General features: G+C 62.0%; 1 protein-coding gene across 10 annotated transcripts in view; it reads left to right on the top strand.

Annotated features, from left to right (window-relative positions):
* Positions 1–12,729, top strand: part of DOCK3 (dedicator of cytokinesis 3) — a 143,896-nt gene extending 131,167 nt beyond the window's left edge. For 5 of the 10 annotated variants that reach the window (XM_045579538.1, XM_045579537.1, XM_036432179.2 and 2 more), the window contains 8 exons: positions 17–138; positions 1,189–1,327; positions 1,749–1,896; positions 4,182–4,300; positions 4,876–4,963; positions 8,555–8,677; positions 9,149–9,231; positions 9,860–12,729. In XM_045579538.1, coding sequence (XP_045435494.1) covers positions 17–138; positions 1,189–1,327; positions 1,749–1,896; positions 4,182–4,300; positions 4,876–4,963; positions 8,555–8,677; positions 9,149–9,231; positions 9,860–10,369 — 1,332 coding nt within the window. In that variant the 3' untranslated portion in view covers positions 10,370–12,729. The remainder of the gene's footprint in view (positions 1–16; positions 139–1,188; positions 1,328–1,748; positions 1,897–4,181; positions 4,301–4,875; positions 4,964–8,554; positions 8,678–9,148; positions 9,232–9,859) is intronic. The other 5 variants (XM_045579540.1, XM_045579539.1, XM_045579536.1 and 2 more) reach the window with 5 other exon arrangements.
* Positions 12,730–13,290: the final 561 nt, after the last annotated feature.

Below are 13,290 nucleotides of genomic sequence, written 5' to 3'. Positions count from 1 at the left end.
TTCCATCTCTCACCAGGAGTTTCCGGGTCTGGACAAGCTCAGTCCTGCGTGCTCGGGCAGCAGCACCCCCCGGGGCAGTGTCCTAGCCTCCCACAGCCCCGTGAGCCCCGAGAACCTCAAGATGACCCACCGGCACAGGTAGGCCAGGCCGTAGGGCTGGGCGCGGCCCTCCGCAGAGGTCAGTCTCGGTGTCTAAGGTCAGAGAAGGAAGTCCGAAATAGCGCCTGTGAGCTCACGCACATGCCCTCTGACCCAGGTACACAGAGCCGCGCTCTGCATCGTCATCCTGGGTGACAGAGAGCCTGTGGTAGCGTGCGACCCGGAGGAGGGTCACTTGGGGTGAGCCAGCCGTGAAAGATAAATAGAAGGTAGATAGAAGATATAGATAGAAGATAAGTAGAAGTTTGAGGGCAGAAAGGAGTTCGGGGGAGGAGGTGAGGGAGCAAGACCCAGGGAGAGTGACCCGCGCATTCTCTTGGGTGTGAAAGAGCCGGCCAGGTCCGCACTGCAAATGGAGCCAAGTGGCTGCAGTGCAGGGCCGGGGGGCCCAGTGCCCTGGTGGCCTGTTCGGTCAGCCCTTTGCACTTGGTCCCACGGGAATGAGGACGCCACTCGGTTTCAGGAAGAGAACAGGTGGTGGTGGGATGTCCAGGTGAGGCTGCTCTGAGCTCCGGAAGCCAGGCCAGGGCGTGGGAGAGCGAGGCAGCCCAGCTGTGCACTCAGCCAGTGAGAGGGCAGGAGGGGCCGCCTCGTATTTGGGGGGGCACCGCTGTTGGCAAGCTGTGGCCCCCGGCACGAAAGGAAGCCCTGAGGTGCTTCCCGCGGCCCTCTCGCTGCCTTGCCCTACCAGGAAGACCCCTGACCACAGAGCAGATCAGCAGAGGGGGGTACAGCTCAGAGGAACCTCCATAGCCAGGGGACTCAGGCCTGGGGCCAGGCCCGGTGGTCTCTGTCCCTCCCCCTGAGAACCTGCTGCTGTCAGCACTCTGCGTGGCCACGAGCCAGTGGGTCCCAGGTGGAGCCAGTGCCCGCCAGTATCGGTCCGCCCAGGACAGGCCCCAGGCCCTCCGCACCAGCTGGCTGAGGCTGGGATGACATTTACACACCCTTTTCCACGGCCCCCCACCACCAGCAAGGTTCCTCGGCTCCAGATCTGACTGCTTACCTGTGTCCTGTTCTTGTTCACAGCCCCATGAACTTGATGGGCGCCGGGCGCCATTCCTCGTCCTCTCTCTCCTCGCACGCGTCCAGTGAAGCGGGAAACGTGGTGATGCTGGGCGACGGCTCCATGGGCGAGGCCCCCGAGGACCTGTACCACCACATGCAGGTACCGGCTGCTCGGGAGCGGGCCGTGCTCACACGAGGAGGCTCTCCTTTCTGCTGGGGCGCTGGTCCAGCCTGGCCTCCTGCCTAGTTCTCCAGCTACTGAGTTCACAGCACCCAGGCCTTGTTCCCCAGAAGGGAGTCCAGCTTCAGTCCCGGGGAGGACCCTCTGCCGGACTCCTGCCTGGCATTCGTGATGGCTGAGCCCTGCTCCCCACAGGGGCACCATCACTAGAATCCACCCCACAGCCCTGCCTCATGAGGGGTGGGTGATCCTCGTGCCAGCCATCAGCCTGGCCTCCCTCAGGGCCAGGGCACAGCATCAGACACCGGTCCGGGCAACTCATGGCCTGAAGAAGCCAAGTCCAGGCCAGTCCCACAGTCCCGGCCATTCAGACCTCTGTCCTGTGGTTCTTCCTCTGCAGCTCGTGTCTCCCAACCCCAGGTACCAGGGCTCAGTCACCAACGTGTCTGTTCTGTCCTCGTCCCAGGCAAGCCCTTCTTCCTCCAGCCTGAGCTCCACTCACTCAGCGCCCTCCCAGATGATTGCCTCCGCCCCCTCCAGTGCCCGAGGTAAGGGGGGCAGTGCCGCCTGCAGAAGGGGAAGGGCCTCGTGACCCCGCTGTCCTCCTCTCACCTGTGGCTTCTGAGAGCATGCGCACTTGTGCTCCCAGCGCTCAGGACGCATCTCTGGCTCCTGACTGCTCTTTGGCTGTTGTCAGACCCGCTCCGAGCTGCCCCCAAGCAGCCAGCTCTTGGCGCTCCACCTCAGTAGGATGACACGGCCTAGAAGCTCAGTGCTTCCCCCTGAAATGTGTGCCAGAGGACAGGCCAAAGTTAGGCAGCAGGGCGTTTGAGGAAGCAGGCATCATGCACAGCATGGACGTTCAACGTGAGCGCCAAAGTCAACCCTGGGGGACGTTCCTCTGACAGCGTCGGGAACTGTCTGTTGAGAAAGGCTTGATCAGGCAGGTGGCTCTGTAACAGGCTATTTACTTTGCCCAGTTTTGCTTGATTTCTTATTCAGACGGACAAATATTGTTCTCTGAGAGCCAGCATCTTTTTTTGCATTCGGATAGCAGTTACTGCAGTGAGGTTTGATTTTTTTGTCCTTTTCAGTAGCAGTCTTTGCAGTGGAATGAGATCAGCTGCGGCAGCGGAGTGCTAGTGCGCCCGGGTTGGCTGTGCAGGGTGGTAACAGCTGTGCAGTCCGGAGGCCAGCCCAGGAGCAGGGGGTGGGGGTGGGGGGGTGGCAGGGACACCGCCTCGTGGAGAGGGGCAGGGGCATGTGTGTGCGGGGAGGTGATCGTTGAGGTCACGTCTGGAGACAGGCCGTCACGATGGCCGGATTCCACTGTCGGTAGAGAACAGCTGTGAAGGCCCTCCCGGTTCTGGCATTAGCAGTACCGAGCACAAAAGTAAACAAAGAAGGTCAAATAGATTTGGGCCCAAGTAGGAAATGGTAAGAAAGAGCAGGAAGTTAGGTTTTGGCTCCAACATCCACGTGCTGGCCACCTGGGAGACCGTGCCCGCCCTGACCGGACACAGCATCAGGCCTGTGAGGCACACAGAGGCCAGCCGCCCCGGGGAGGCCTGAGCCGAGGAGCAGGGGCGCCTCGCCCCAGAAGGAGGTGCTCACTGGTGGGGTTTTGGCTGGTGTCATGGTGAGGAGATGCTTTCCTGGAGAGAGGACTCTGGAGGACCCTGCACATTGGAGTCACGCCCCCACTTCAAGGAGTGGCCATGACAGCAGTGGCCTTCCTCACGGGGCCCAGCCACACTCGGCTGTGGTCCCCATGGCTTCACCTTCGAGCCAATTGGCTGGCAAGGCACAGCCTAAGCTCTGGTAGGTCGGCAGCTCCCCTGGTGGTCAGAGACGGACTAGGACACGTGGGCTGCGATGGACCCTCCTTGAGTAACTGCCATGTGGGGTCACCAGACGCCCCTCTATCGTTGTGAAGTCCTGCGACACGGAAGCCCTGTGTCAGCTTAGGAACAGCTGAAATGTTTTCAGAAAAAGGAGCAGAGCGCAGTGGGCGGGAAGGGAGATGCAGAGCTGGGACAGGTAGTGGTAGCACAGAGCACTCCATTGTCATAGCACCACAGGGGCCTCCGGGGGCAGGGAGTGTGCACATTTGGAGAACTTCCAAGTTATCGGTTCCCGAGGGAAGACGGCGGTTAATGTCACTGCTCCTGTGGAAGGTCCCCTTGAGGACGGGACCTCCCAGGGCGCTGGGCCTCCAGCAATGGGGCCTGGCCTCGGGCCAGAGGAGGTCACACAGGCCTCACAGGAGGGAGCATGAGCCCAGTTAACCCAAAGCCTGGGGGAAGCCCCACACCTTCCACACTGACCCCCTGACCCTGTGCACGGGGTGCAGGTCTCAGAGTGAGACTGCCTGAGAGCCACCTGGCTTCGGGCCCCAGCACAATGGCCTGGAGGCAGAGCCAGGCCTGGGGCCTGGGATCGGGGAAAGGAGGGAGGAGGCTGGCTGAGCAGGTGAGTGTGTGGAGACAGTGTGTCCAGTAAGCACGTGCCGCTGTGTTGTCCGACGTCTGTCTCTGTGACGGCTCCATTGCAAGCTGGGCCCCTGAGCACCAGCATCCAGGCCACACCCCTCTCCACCAGAGACTGGCCTGGCTCTCCTCGCTCTCCCCACAGCCTGCCTGGGCATCGGGAGGGGGCCTGTCGGGGGGGCTGCATCGCCCAGTGCACCCGCCTCCGTGCACCCCCAGCTGCTCCATTCCTCGTGCTTGCTGAGCTCCTCACCCACCGCAAGGCTCACCTGCCGGTTCCCTGGCCCCAGGGCGCTCCATCTGTGACTCGTCATGTGTGCGTGATTGCTCTCACTTGGTTACAGGCTCTCCCTCTCTGCCAGATAAGTACCGCCATGCCCGGGAAATGATGCTGCTGCTGCCCACACACCGGGACCGGCCGAGCAGCGCCATGTACCCAGCAGCCATCCTGGAGAATGGACAGGTAGCAGCCCAGCTGCGGCCCGCCCTCCGCCACCGTGTGCCCGCCCGGGCTTTGCTCGGCACCCGTGCTAGCTTCCTGCACTGTCCTCCGGGCCTCCTTCCCCACAAGACCTCCGGAGGCTGCTGGGCTCCCGGTGGGGACTGCAGGGACTCTGGGGACCGGCCACCCAGACAGAGTGCAGCATGGGTATGGGTGGGAGGGTGGCCGGGCTGGCATGGCCAGCCTCCTGGACTCATTCCTAAAGTCTGGCAGTGCCCCAGGAGGCTAAACTGGCCAGCACCCGGGGGGGGGGAAGGGTCCCCGAATGCTTTCCGCCAGTGAGTCTCCCTGCAGGACAGACAGACACAGTTAGATAGCCTCCGGTGCTTGTGTCCTTGGCCATGCCCAGGACAGCCTCCCTCCCCCTCCCCCTCCCCCCTCCCCGGCGCCCAGGTTCCTGGCACCTCAGGTGTGAGCTGTGCCTCCACTTTGAGGTCCCTGTCTGCTTTTGCCATGTCCTGGCACCTGTGGCCCACACACTGCCCCCAAGTGTAACTGGTCATTTTCACCTCTCCTCATGGCTTTCTTTCCCCCAGCTGCCAAACTTCCAGCCAGCCCTGTTCCATCAGATGACCGGAGCCTGCAAACCCTGCAGTGACCCCAACCTGTCTGTGGCTGAGAAAGGTATTGCTCCCCTTCCCCAGTCCCCCCCGCCCCCCAACTCCCACCCCAGTGCCTCCATCCTGAGCATCTGACTCTTGACCCTGAGCACCACTGGCCTAGGCTGAGCCACATGTCAGCACCCAGGCCGGTCCATCTATCCAGAGTGCTAACCCGTTCCTGGGCTCACTGTTCAACCAGTGTTGATTGATGCTGAAATTCGAATCCTGCCCCAGCCGATTTGGCTCATTAGATAGAGCATCAGCCTGCAGACCAAAGGGTCCTGGGTTCAATCCCAGTCAAGGGCATGTACCTTGGTTGCAGGCTCCTCGGCCCCTGGCCCTGGTAGAAGGCAACCAATCAATGTGTTTCTCTCACATCGATATTTCTCTGTCTTTCCCTCTCTCTTTCACTTTCCCTTAAAAAAAAATTAAAAATTAAAGAAATTAATGGAAAAATACCCTAAGGTGAAGATTTAACAAAAAAATAAAATAAAATTTGAGAATCAGAAACGTTCCAAAAAATAATAAATAAATAAAATTGGGATCCTCTTAGTTCATATCTCTCCATCCTCAGTGCCCAGCTCAGAGAGGTCCTCACGACCACTTGCCCTGGGCCACCTCTGTGGACACTCGGTGCCGCATGCAAGCAGGCTGCCACTCCCCAGGCGCCTGCAGAGCAGCCAGCACTCAGCAGACCTGTGGCCTTTGGCCTGTCAGTGTGGGCCCACAGGGACCTCCCTTGCTGCTCAGAACAAGTCTGCAGCCAAGCAAGCCCCAGGGGAACGGGGGGACAGGCCAACCAGAGTTGACTTGCCAGACAAAGTCCTGGAAGGGAGGCCCAGGTACCAGCAGGGAGTCCAGTCCCGCAGCCACTCTGGCCACAGTGCCAAGCCCTCTCACACGTGCCAGCGCCCCAGCTGTGCGTGCGGCCAGGAGTCCGAGAGCACAGCTGCTTAGCCAGGTGCTCTGCGCTGTGCTCTGCCCGCTGATGGGAGGGTCAGCCTGGGACCCACCTGGCCCAGAGCCCCGGCATGGGGGCCTGAGGAAGCTCTAACACAGAGGTTTCTTCCTAAGCCTGCTCAGACTCTGGGGACTCCGCTCAGCCTGCCCCCCGCACAGAACCTGGGCCCCATCTGCCCGTCTCCCGGGGGTTCCCCTGCCCTCCTCAGCGGGCGATGTCTGCTGTGCGTACTGTCACTGCTGCTGCCTTGCTCTTCAGAGGGGACATGCCGTGTCCTCCAAGCACAACCAACACTGGCCCACGGGCACGGCAGACTGCTGGGTGCTCAGCCAGAAAGGCCTTAAAACTGCTTAAAGATGCCCTCCTGGCCTCAAGAGTGTGCCCTGCGCCCTGCGCCCCACGCCAGAGGCCCCTGTGGCCTCCACCACAACCCTCCGCGCTTTTCTTCCTTGAGAAGTGGAGCCATCGCAGCTGGCGAGAGCACAGGCGGGCTCGGAGATCAAGCGTGTGCCGGCGGCCAGACAAGCGCCGGACGCCCGCCGGATGCAGCCGGAAGCCGGCCACGCTGCCGCCGGCGTGGAGGAAGAGTGTCCCAGGAAAGAGCCGAGCCCAGAGCAAGCGTGTCCCGGCCACAAGGCCAGAAGCGCCTCGAGGGAACACACAGGTCAAAGTCAAACGCCCCGTGTCTCTACCTGGACCCTCCGGGGCAGGACTGGATGAACTGTCACCACTCTCGTCACCAGGCTCCCGAGTCCCGGGAGGGCTCCGCGTCTCACCTGCAGATGCCTTTCTTTGCCAGGCAGTGAGTCCCTCGGGGCTGTGCGCTGGGCCACAGTTACACACACAGAAAGAAGTGGCCGGCACCCCGGGGGACTCCCCTCTTCTAGGAAGCACCCCACCTTAGGTTCTCCTCCAGCCCCAGTGCCCGTGTGCTGCCTGGCAGAGGCGCCCTGGCCTCCTGCTCCCCAGCACAGGCTGCGAGGCCAGCCTGCTGGTCTCTGGTTCACAGGGAGAGGCCCAGCCCCCCCTAAACCGCTGCAGCCTCACTGCTTCCTCCCCATAGCCTTCCCGAGTGCAGGGGCCCTGGGGTGAACTTCTGCACCCCCATGATTCTCTGAGCCCGGATGTGCACCGAAGACCTTGGGCTTCAGAACGCCTTTGCCCAGACCACCTCCAAGCCACTCACTGCCTGAGGCTCAGCAGCTGCGTGGAGACAGACCCCCCTGCTGGGGAGAGTGCTCGGTGCGGGGGAGCAGGAGCTGGCACTGCGTCGTGGGGAGAGCCTGTGAACAGGGCTGTTTGGCTCCGGTTCTCAGGCCTCCTGGTGGAACCCACCTGATGCCCAGCCGAATCCGCATTCTTTCCTCCCCTCCCCCAACAGCTGAGCGGTGCCCGCCCTCCGGGCACCAGCCACAACCATCCCGGGGCCGAGCCACCGCCCTGGGACCGAGGCTGTTCAGGCAGCGGATTCTACCCTGACCGGGGAGGAGAAGGGTGGGCAGCCCATTCTCCCTGGGTCCCATGGGGCACAGCCCCTCCTCCTGGCCAGGCCTTGAGGCTGGCCTCCAGCTCCTTCCCTCCCAGAGCCTATCAGGCCCCTTGGGCCTGGCTTGCCCGTCTGTCCCCGGAGCAGGAAGAACCCACACCCTGGCCCCCTCAGGCTCACTTCCCACCGTGGCCGCCTCGGAGCTAAGCCCGTGAGGAGGCCCTGCTGTGCGCTCCCTCCTGCCACGTGCCCCGCTCCGTCAGAGGGCAGGTTCGTTCTCGTCTTCGTGCTCAGGAGGAGCTGGCTAACGGGATTCCACGTCCCTGCCGCTCCTGCCGCCGCCCTCGAGCCCCCACGTCCCGCCATTCCTCCTCTCCCATCCCCTCTGGGAAGTCACTCGCCCAGCTGTGGCCAAGGGGCCAGGAGGCTGGCCCTGACCCCTTTCTTAGATGGACACTGAGTTTCCCTCCGTCCCAGGCCCACATCACCAGCATCCGTGGCATCCGTGGCATGCAGATGCGGGACTGGGCTGCTCTGCATGCCCAGAGCACCACGGGCATGCCTGGGCGTGACGTGTGCTTTGTACTCTGCCTCCCGCGGGGACAGCGAACGCTGTTTTCTAATCTTGCCTAGAAAACACCTCGTGAATCCCAAGCCCCGCGGGGGGCACAGAAGCCACGGGAAGGGCCAGACTTGTGTTACCACAGGCCTCTGTGAGGCCCGTTGGGGGGCAGTCTCTGCCTCCCGCCCATCCTGCTCCCTGCTTTCCGGGCCTCCTTACCGAGCAGCTCTGGCCGGAGCCTCTCTGTCCTGTGTCCTCAGCCCCGTCCGCCCACTCCTCGCCTCTTCTCGCCTCTCTGTTCTCTCTTCCTGACGAACCCGGAGGCTGCAGGCCCTCCCTGCGCGGCACCTCTCTTGGCTTGCCTCATCCTGGCTGCTGTTCACGCTTCAGGTCGCTGTTGCCATCTTTGCTGTTCGTGGTCCTGGCCACCCCCTCAGGCCAGTGAATTGCGTGGCCAGTGTTTCTTGCCCCAGGGGCTGGCATGCCCCTCCCACCCGTGCTGGGTACAGTGCCCACTTGGAGAAGCCAGACACTGCAGGTGGGCTTCTCCCACCGAGCGGCTCAGCAAGTAACTCGCCTTCATGCCATGTGTTTCCACCTTCAGCGGTGCCCGCAGCCCCCAGCAGCTGGAGCCTGGATAGCGGAGCCCAGGAGGCCCAGCCCTTCCTGTCTGCCCACATGGGGCGCATCCTCGCGCCCCCAGTGCCTCCCCGAAGCCTGCTGCATGGTAAGAAGGCCTCCAGCGGGTCCCCAGGTAGTCCCTGGTCGCCAGCTCTGCTCAGGGGCAAAGGCAGCAGCCCCCCAGGCTGAGAAGACGGGCCATGCTCTGGGCTGACCCAGCCGAGGAAGGACAGCCCCGCCCTAGGAGCCCTGCCGGGCTTGGGCTTGGGGTGCAGCCAGTGAGCTCGGTGAGGCCGCCGGCCCGGCGAAGACCAGGACCCTGACTGTCAGCACCCAGCAGTGGGCGGAGACTGCGCTGCTGGCGGCTGTTCCACGGCTGACACGCTGGCCTTCTTTACGAGTGTCTGTCACTCCAGCAGCCTGTGTTCTGGAGAACTTCACTGAGATGTTTCTGTGCCTTCAGTGCTGAGGGCTCCCCGGATGCTCTTCCCTCGTCTGACCCGTTGGCCCAGTAGATGTGCTGGTGTGCGGCCCGAGAGAGGCCCCAGCTAAGGCTGTGGTTCTGTTCCCTTTGCAGGTCATTACTCCCTACACTTTGACACCTTCCACCACCCCCTGGGTGACACCCCCCCGGCCCTCCCTGCCCGGACCCTGCGCAAGGTAATGTACTGAAGCCACAGCCCCCGCGGCTGTAGGTGTCCGCTCCTCTGCTCTCCCCCCGGGTCTCCCCACTCCCACCTCCATGGGCCAGAGCCACACTGGGGATGCAGGTGACAGTGTGTCCGCAGCCACCGTGATGGGGGAGAGGGTTAGAGGGCCTTGGTGTCAGCAAACAGCTCAAGAGGTAAAGAAGCAGCCCGTGATGGACGGCAGAGCATTTAAACCAGAGCCCAGTCAAAGCATAACACCAGGCAACAAAGCTTTATTAAAACTCACTAATTTTCCTGCAAATTGGAAGAGACTATCACGGACTTAGCAGCAGAATGCACTCATCTGGTCCGTGGCCAACTAGGTTTTAGTGCTGCCCAGCGGCCTGCCCTAGCCCTTCTGCAAGCGCCCGAGAGCCACAGCCAGTAGCCCTGCCCCTGGCTTCAGGGGGCACAGATGCCCAGCAGCCAGGGCAGGGCCGTGTTTGGTGATTCTGGGCTCCTGGGCCTCGGGCCGGAGGGAGCAGCGGCTGCTGCTGAAGGTCCTTTTGAAGTTCACTGATAAGCATCTTGGCCTTCTCCATACCGCGGCTGTCAGCCTGTCCGCAGAGGAATGCTAACTGTCCACTTTTCTTTTGCAGTCTCCTCTCCACCCTATCCCAGCCTCCCCCACCAGCCCCCAGTCGGGCCTGGACGGCAGCAACTCTACACTGTCCGGCAGCGCCAGCAGTGGCGTGTCCTCCTTGAGCGAGAGTAACTTTGGGCACCCCTCAGAGGCCCCGCCTCGAACCGACACCATGGACTCCATGCCCAGCCAGGCCTGGCATGCCGACGAAGACCTGGAGCCACCCTACCTCCCTGTTCACTACAGCCTCTCCGAGTCGGCCGTCCTGGACTCCATGAAGGCCCAGCCATGCCGCAGCCACTCCGCCCCGGGATGCGTCATCCCTCAGGACCCCATGGACCCGCCTGCGCTGCCACCCAAGCCCTACCACCCCCGCCTGCCGGCCCTGGAGCATGACGAAGGGGTGCTGCTGCGCGAAGAGGCCGACAGGCCGCGGGGCCTGCACCGCAAGGTCTCACTGCCCCCGGGGAGCGCCAAGGAAGAGCAGGCCCGCCTGGCCTGGGAGCATGGCCGCGGGGAGCAGTGAGGCAGGCAGGCGGCTGGAACGCCGCCCTCAGAGCAGCTCGCCGACCATTCCAGGTCTGAAGCAAGGCCCCCGGGAGCAGAGAGGCCTGGCACTCAGGAGAGAACCACCGAGTCTACGTTCTACTGCCGTGAACTTGTGTGTTGCCATGTGCAGAGGCCACAGCAGCATGAGGGTTGTGGCTTCCCTTTTCATTTCATGTCTCCGTTTCCATTCCTACGGGCTTTCCCCTCATTGTGCGCAGTAGATGCTTTCTTCCTCCTGCAGTTCCAGGCCGTGGAGCTCGGTGAGGCTTTGCACAGACAGAACCGCTTCGCGGGCCTCGGGCAGGCGCCAGGCCCTCCAGGTGGAGACGCACAGAACGGAAATTGCACTAGGACCTCTTCTCGCTGTGGACGGAAGAGCTCATGGTTGAATTCAGGGATTGCGCGGGCCACGTGGGCTGCACGTCACAGGTGGCGGACAAGTGGCTACAAGCCGTTTTGCACAAATGCCTGCCCACCTGCCACTCTTGTCCAGGAACACTCAACTGAGGGCTGGGTGGGCCAACCTGCCAGCTCAGGCATGTGACTTGGCCTGACTGCATGCCCGGGGCACACTGCCAGGCTTCACCGGCCAGTCCTGCCTCCAGCTGTCTTGGATTTTCCCTCCATCGCTTTCATTTCTCACCACTTGCTCCCTTCCACTCATACGCCTCATGCCCTGCAGGAGCCCCCTTGGCGAATGGATCGGCAAAGGTTAGGCCTGAGTGGGGATGTGGAACCAAAGGGACTAGCCACCTTCCTCCCCAAGGCCAGGCGGCCACGAGTTGAGAGATGAGCTGGTAGAGGAGTGAGGCCGAGTTGTGGCAGGGTCCGGAAACCCTGTGCTTTCTAAGGTGGCCGGCCTGCCTGACATGCAGCTCCTGAATCAGGGATTTTCAGCACTACCTCTGAGCAGAGGGCTGGCTGCCCAGCCAGGCTTCCAAGCCCTGAGGACTCACGGTCAGGTTCAGCGAGCTCCCGGGGAGCAGGCTGAGGAGGAGCGTCTCATTGTGGAGTTAGGGAGCCATGCAAGGTGAACTGTCCTCTTCCAAGTGCCAAGCGCAGGCTGCCCCTGCTCCGGGCGGTGAGGACCACCACTCAGGGTTCAGGGCGGGCAGGAGGGCAGCTTCTCCAGCCTCCCATCTGCTGGACAGAGTGCAGTGGACTCTGGGGAACTTTCGGGTCAGAGCGCCGATTTTCCTCTTGCTTTATCTTTGAGGGGGGAAGAGGAGGAAGCAGCAGTATTCTACCAGGGTGCTTCTAAGTTACTTTAAGTCGACACAGACTCACTCTTTCTTTTGCTCGAGTTCACAGCTCTGATGGTCACAGGCTGCCTTCTTGTTGAGCAGATGTGTTTTTTTCCCGAGCACCTTTCTGCTGGTCTGGCTGGCCTCGTGGCTGGCCCTGGGCCCAAGACCCCCTTCGTCATTGCCCCTCTTCCCAAACGGACAGGGTGGTCAGGGTGTTTTTCTCTTGTAAACAAACACCAGCTGTTTAATAGGAATGCCAGCCAGTAACCTTTGAGGAAAGACAGGGCAGCATTGCCGTCAGGGCGAGGGTGGTGCTGAGGGTGCTCCCGCCTTTGGCGTGGCTGTCACCAGGCCACTTGGCTGTGGTCAGTGTAGGGTTGGGCCCCAGCTTTGTATCTGACCCTTAGGTAGGAGGGGGCAGGCCTGGGGACGCCCCTGAACCTGTCCCGGACAAGGCTGTCCTCGCCCCACATCTACCTTCTCCGCCAGGTGGCCGGGAGGGCAGAGGGCAGTGGGGGGCCATTTGCCTTCCTTTTTGTAAGGTGAGCCAGTGGGGTTTTGCCCTCCATTTCCCTCCCTGGATGGAAAGAACAGATTCCAAATCCCTTTTGTTGGAGAATCAGCCAGTCTGAAGGGAAGTGGGAGGTCAGAGGTGTGAATCCTCTGAAGATTGTAAAATACTGATTTTCATTCTTTTGAGCTTATTTGTAAATACCTATTTGAATGCTGTGTATTTGTACAGGAATTTGAGCAAAAAATGTATAGAGAGTGATGTCCAATTGGTGTTCAGCCCTATAAATGTGTTTTTAACCTCTGGGCATTCTGTGCTTATTTAAAATTAGAACACTTCTAACCATTTCTTTTGTGTATTTATGTTTAAAAGAGGGGAGGGGTGACTTAAAAATTATCTGTACCAGAGAGCAAAGTTAAAAGAAAAAAATGTACTAGTGTCCCAAGAGGTACTTCACTGTATATATTGTGGTCGCATGTTCTAACAAGTAATGTGACTTCCCGATGTAAATATCTGCCCTTGACCTCGCCCTCCCCGCCCCCCTGATTGCTGTGATGTGAATTAAAGATGAATACCTGACACTGACCCTCTGCGTTCACTGGCCGGAGCAGCCCAGCGCCCTCCGACCTCAGCCCCGAGCGGAGCCGCCTTTCCGCGCCCCGCCTCCTGCGGCCGGGAGGAGGGCCGCAGCGAGGGAGCCTGCGCCGCGCTGCTCCGGCCCCGGGCCCCGGGCCCCGGGCCCCGGGCCTGACGCTCGCTGGGACGCCGGGCACCTCGGCCAGGCTCCGGGCCTGGGAGACTCGGGGAGCTGCTCCGGGGAACAAACCTAAGCCCCCCGCCCACTGCCGGGCGGCGGGCACCTCGCCCTTCCCAGGGGAGCCCGCGGGCACCGCACGCGCCGGCTCCCCGCGAGGCCCCGGGCGGGCGTGGGGCTCAGAATGGGGAGGCGGGACAGTTCTGCAGGCGCCGGACCGGAGCCAGAGGCACCCCGCCTCGGCCACAACCGCTGCCCCTACTCAAGATGGAGGCCGTGCCGCTTCCGCCGCCGCCCCCGCTTCCTGCGGACGCCCTCCAATCAGCGGCCGACAACTGTCTAGGGCCGGGGGCGGTTCCGCTGCCAGCCAATGAGGAAGGGCAGCG

This window comes from Pipistrellus kuhlii, unplaced genomic scaffold, assembly GCF_014108245.1.
Source record: "Pipistrellus kuhlii isolate mPipKuh1 unplaced genomic scaffold, mPipKuh1.p scaffold_m20_p_11, whole genome shotgun sequence".
Lineage (NCBI taxonomy): Eukaryota > Metazoa > Chordata > Mammalia > Chiroptera > Vespertilionidae > Pipistrellus > Pipistrellus kuhlii.
This window is presented reverse-complemented; position numbering and strand designations above follow the sequence as displayed.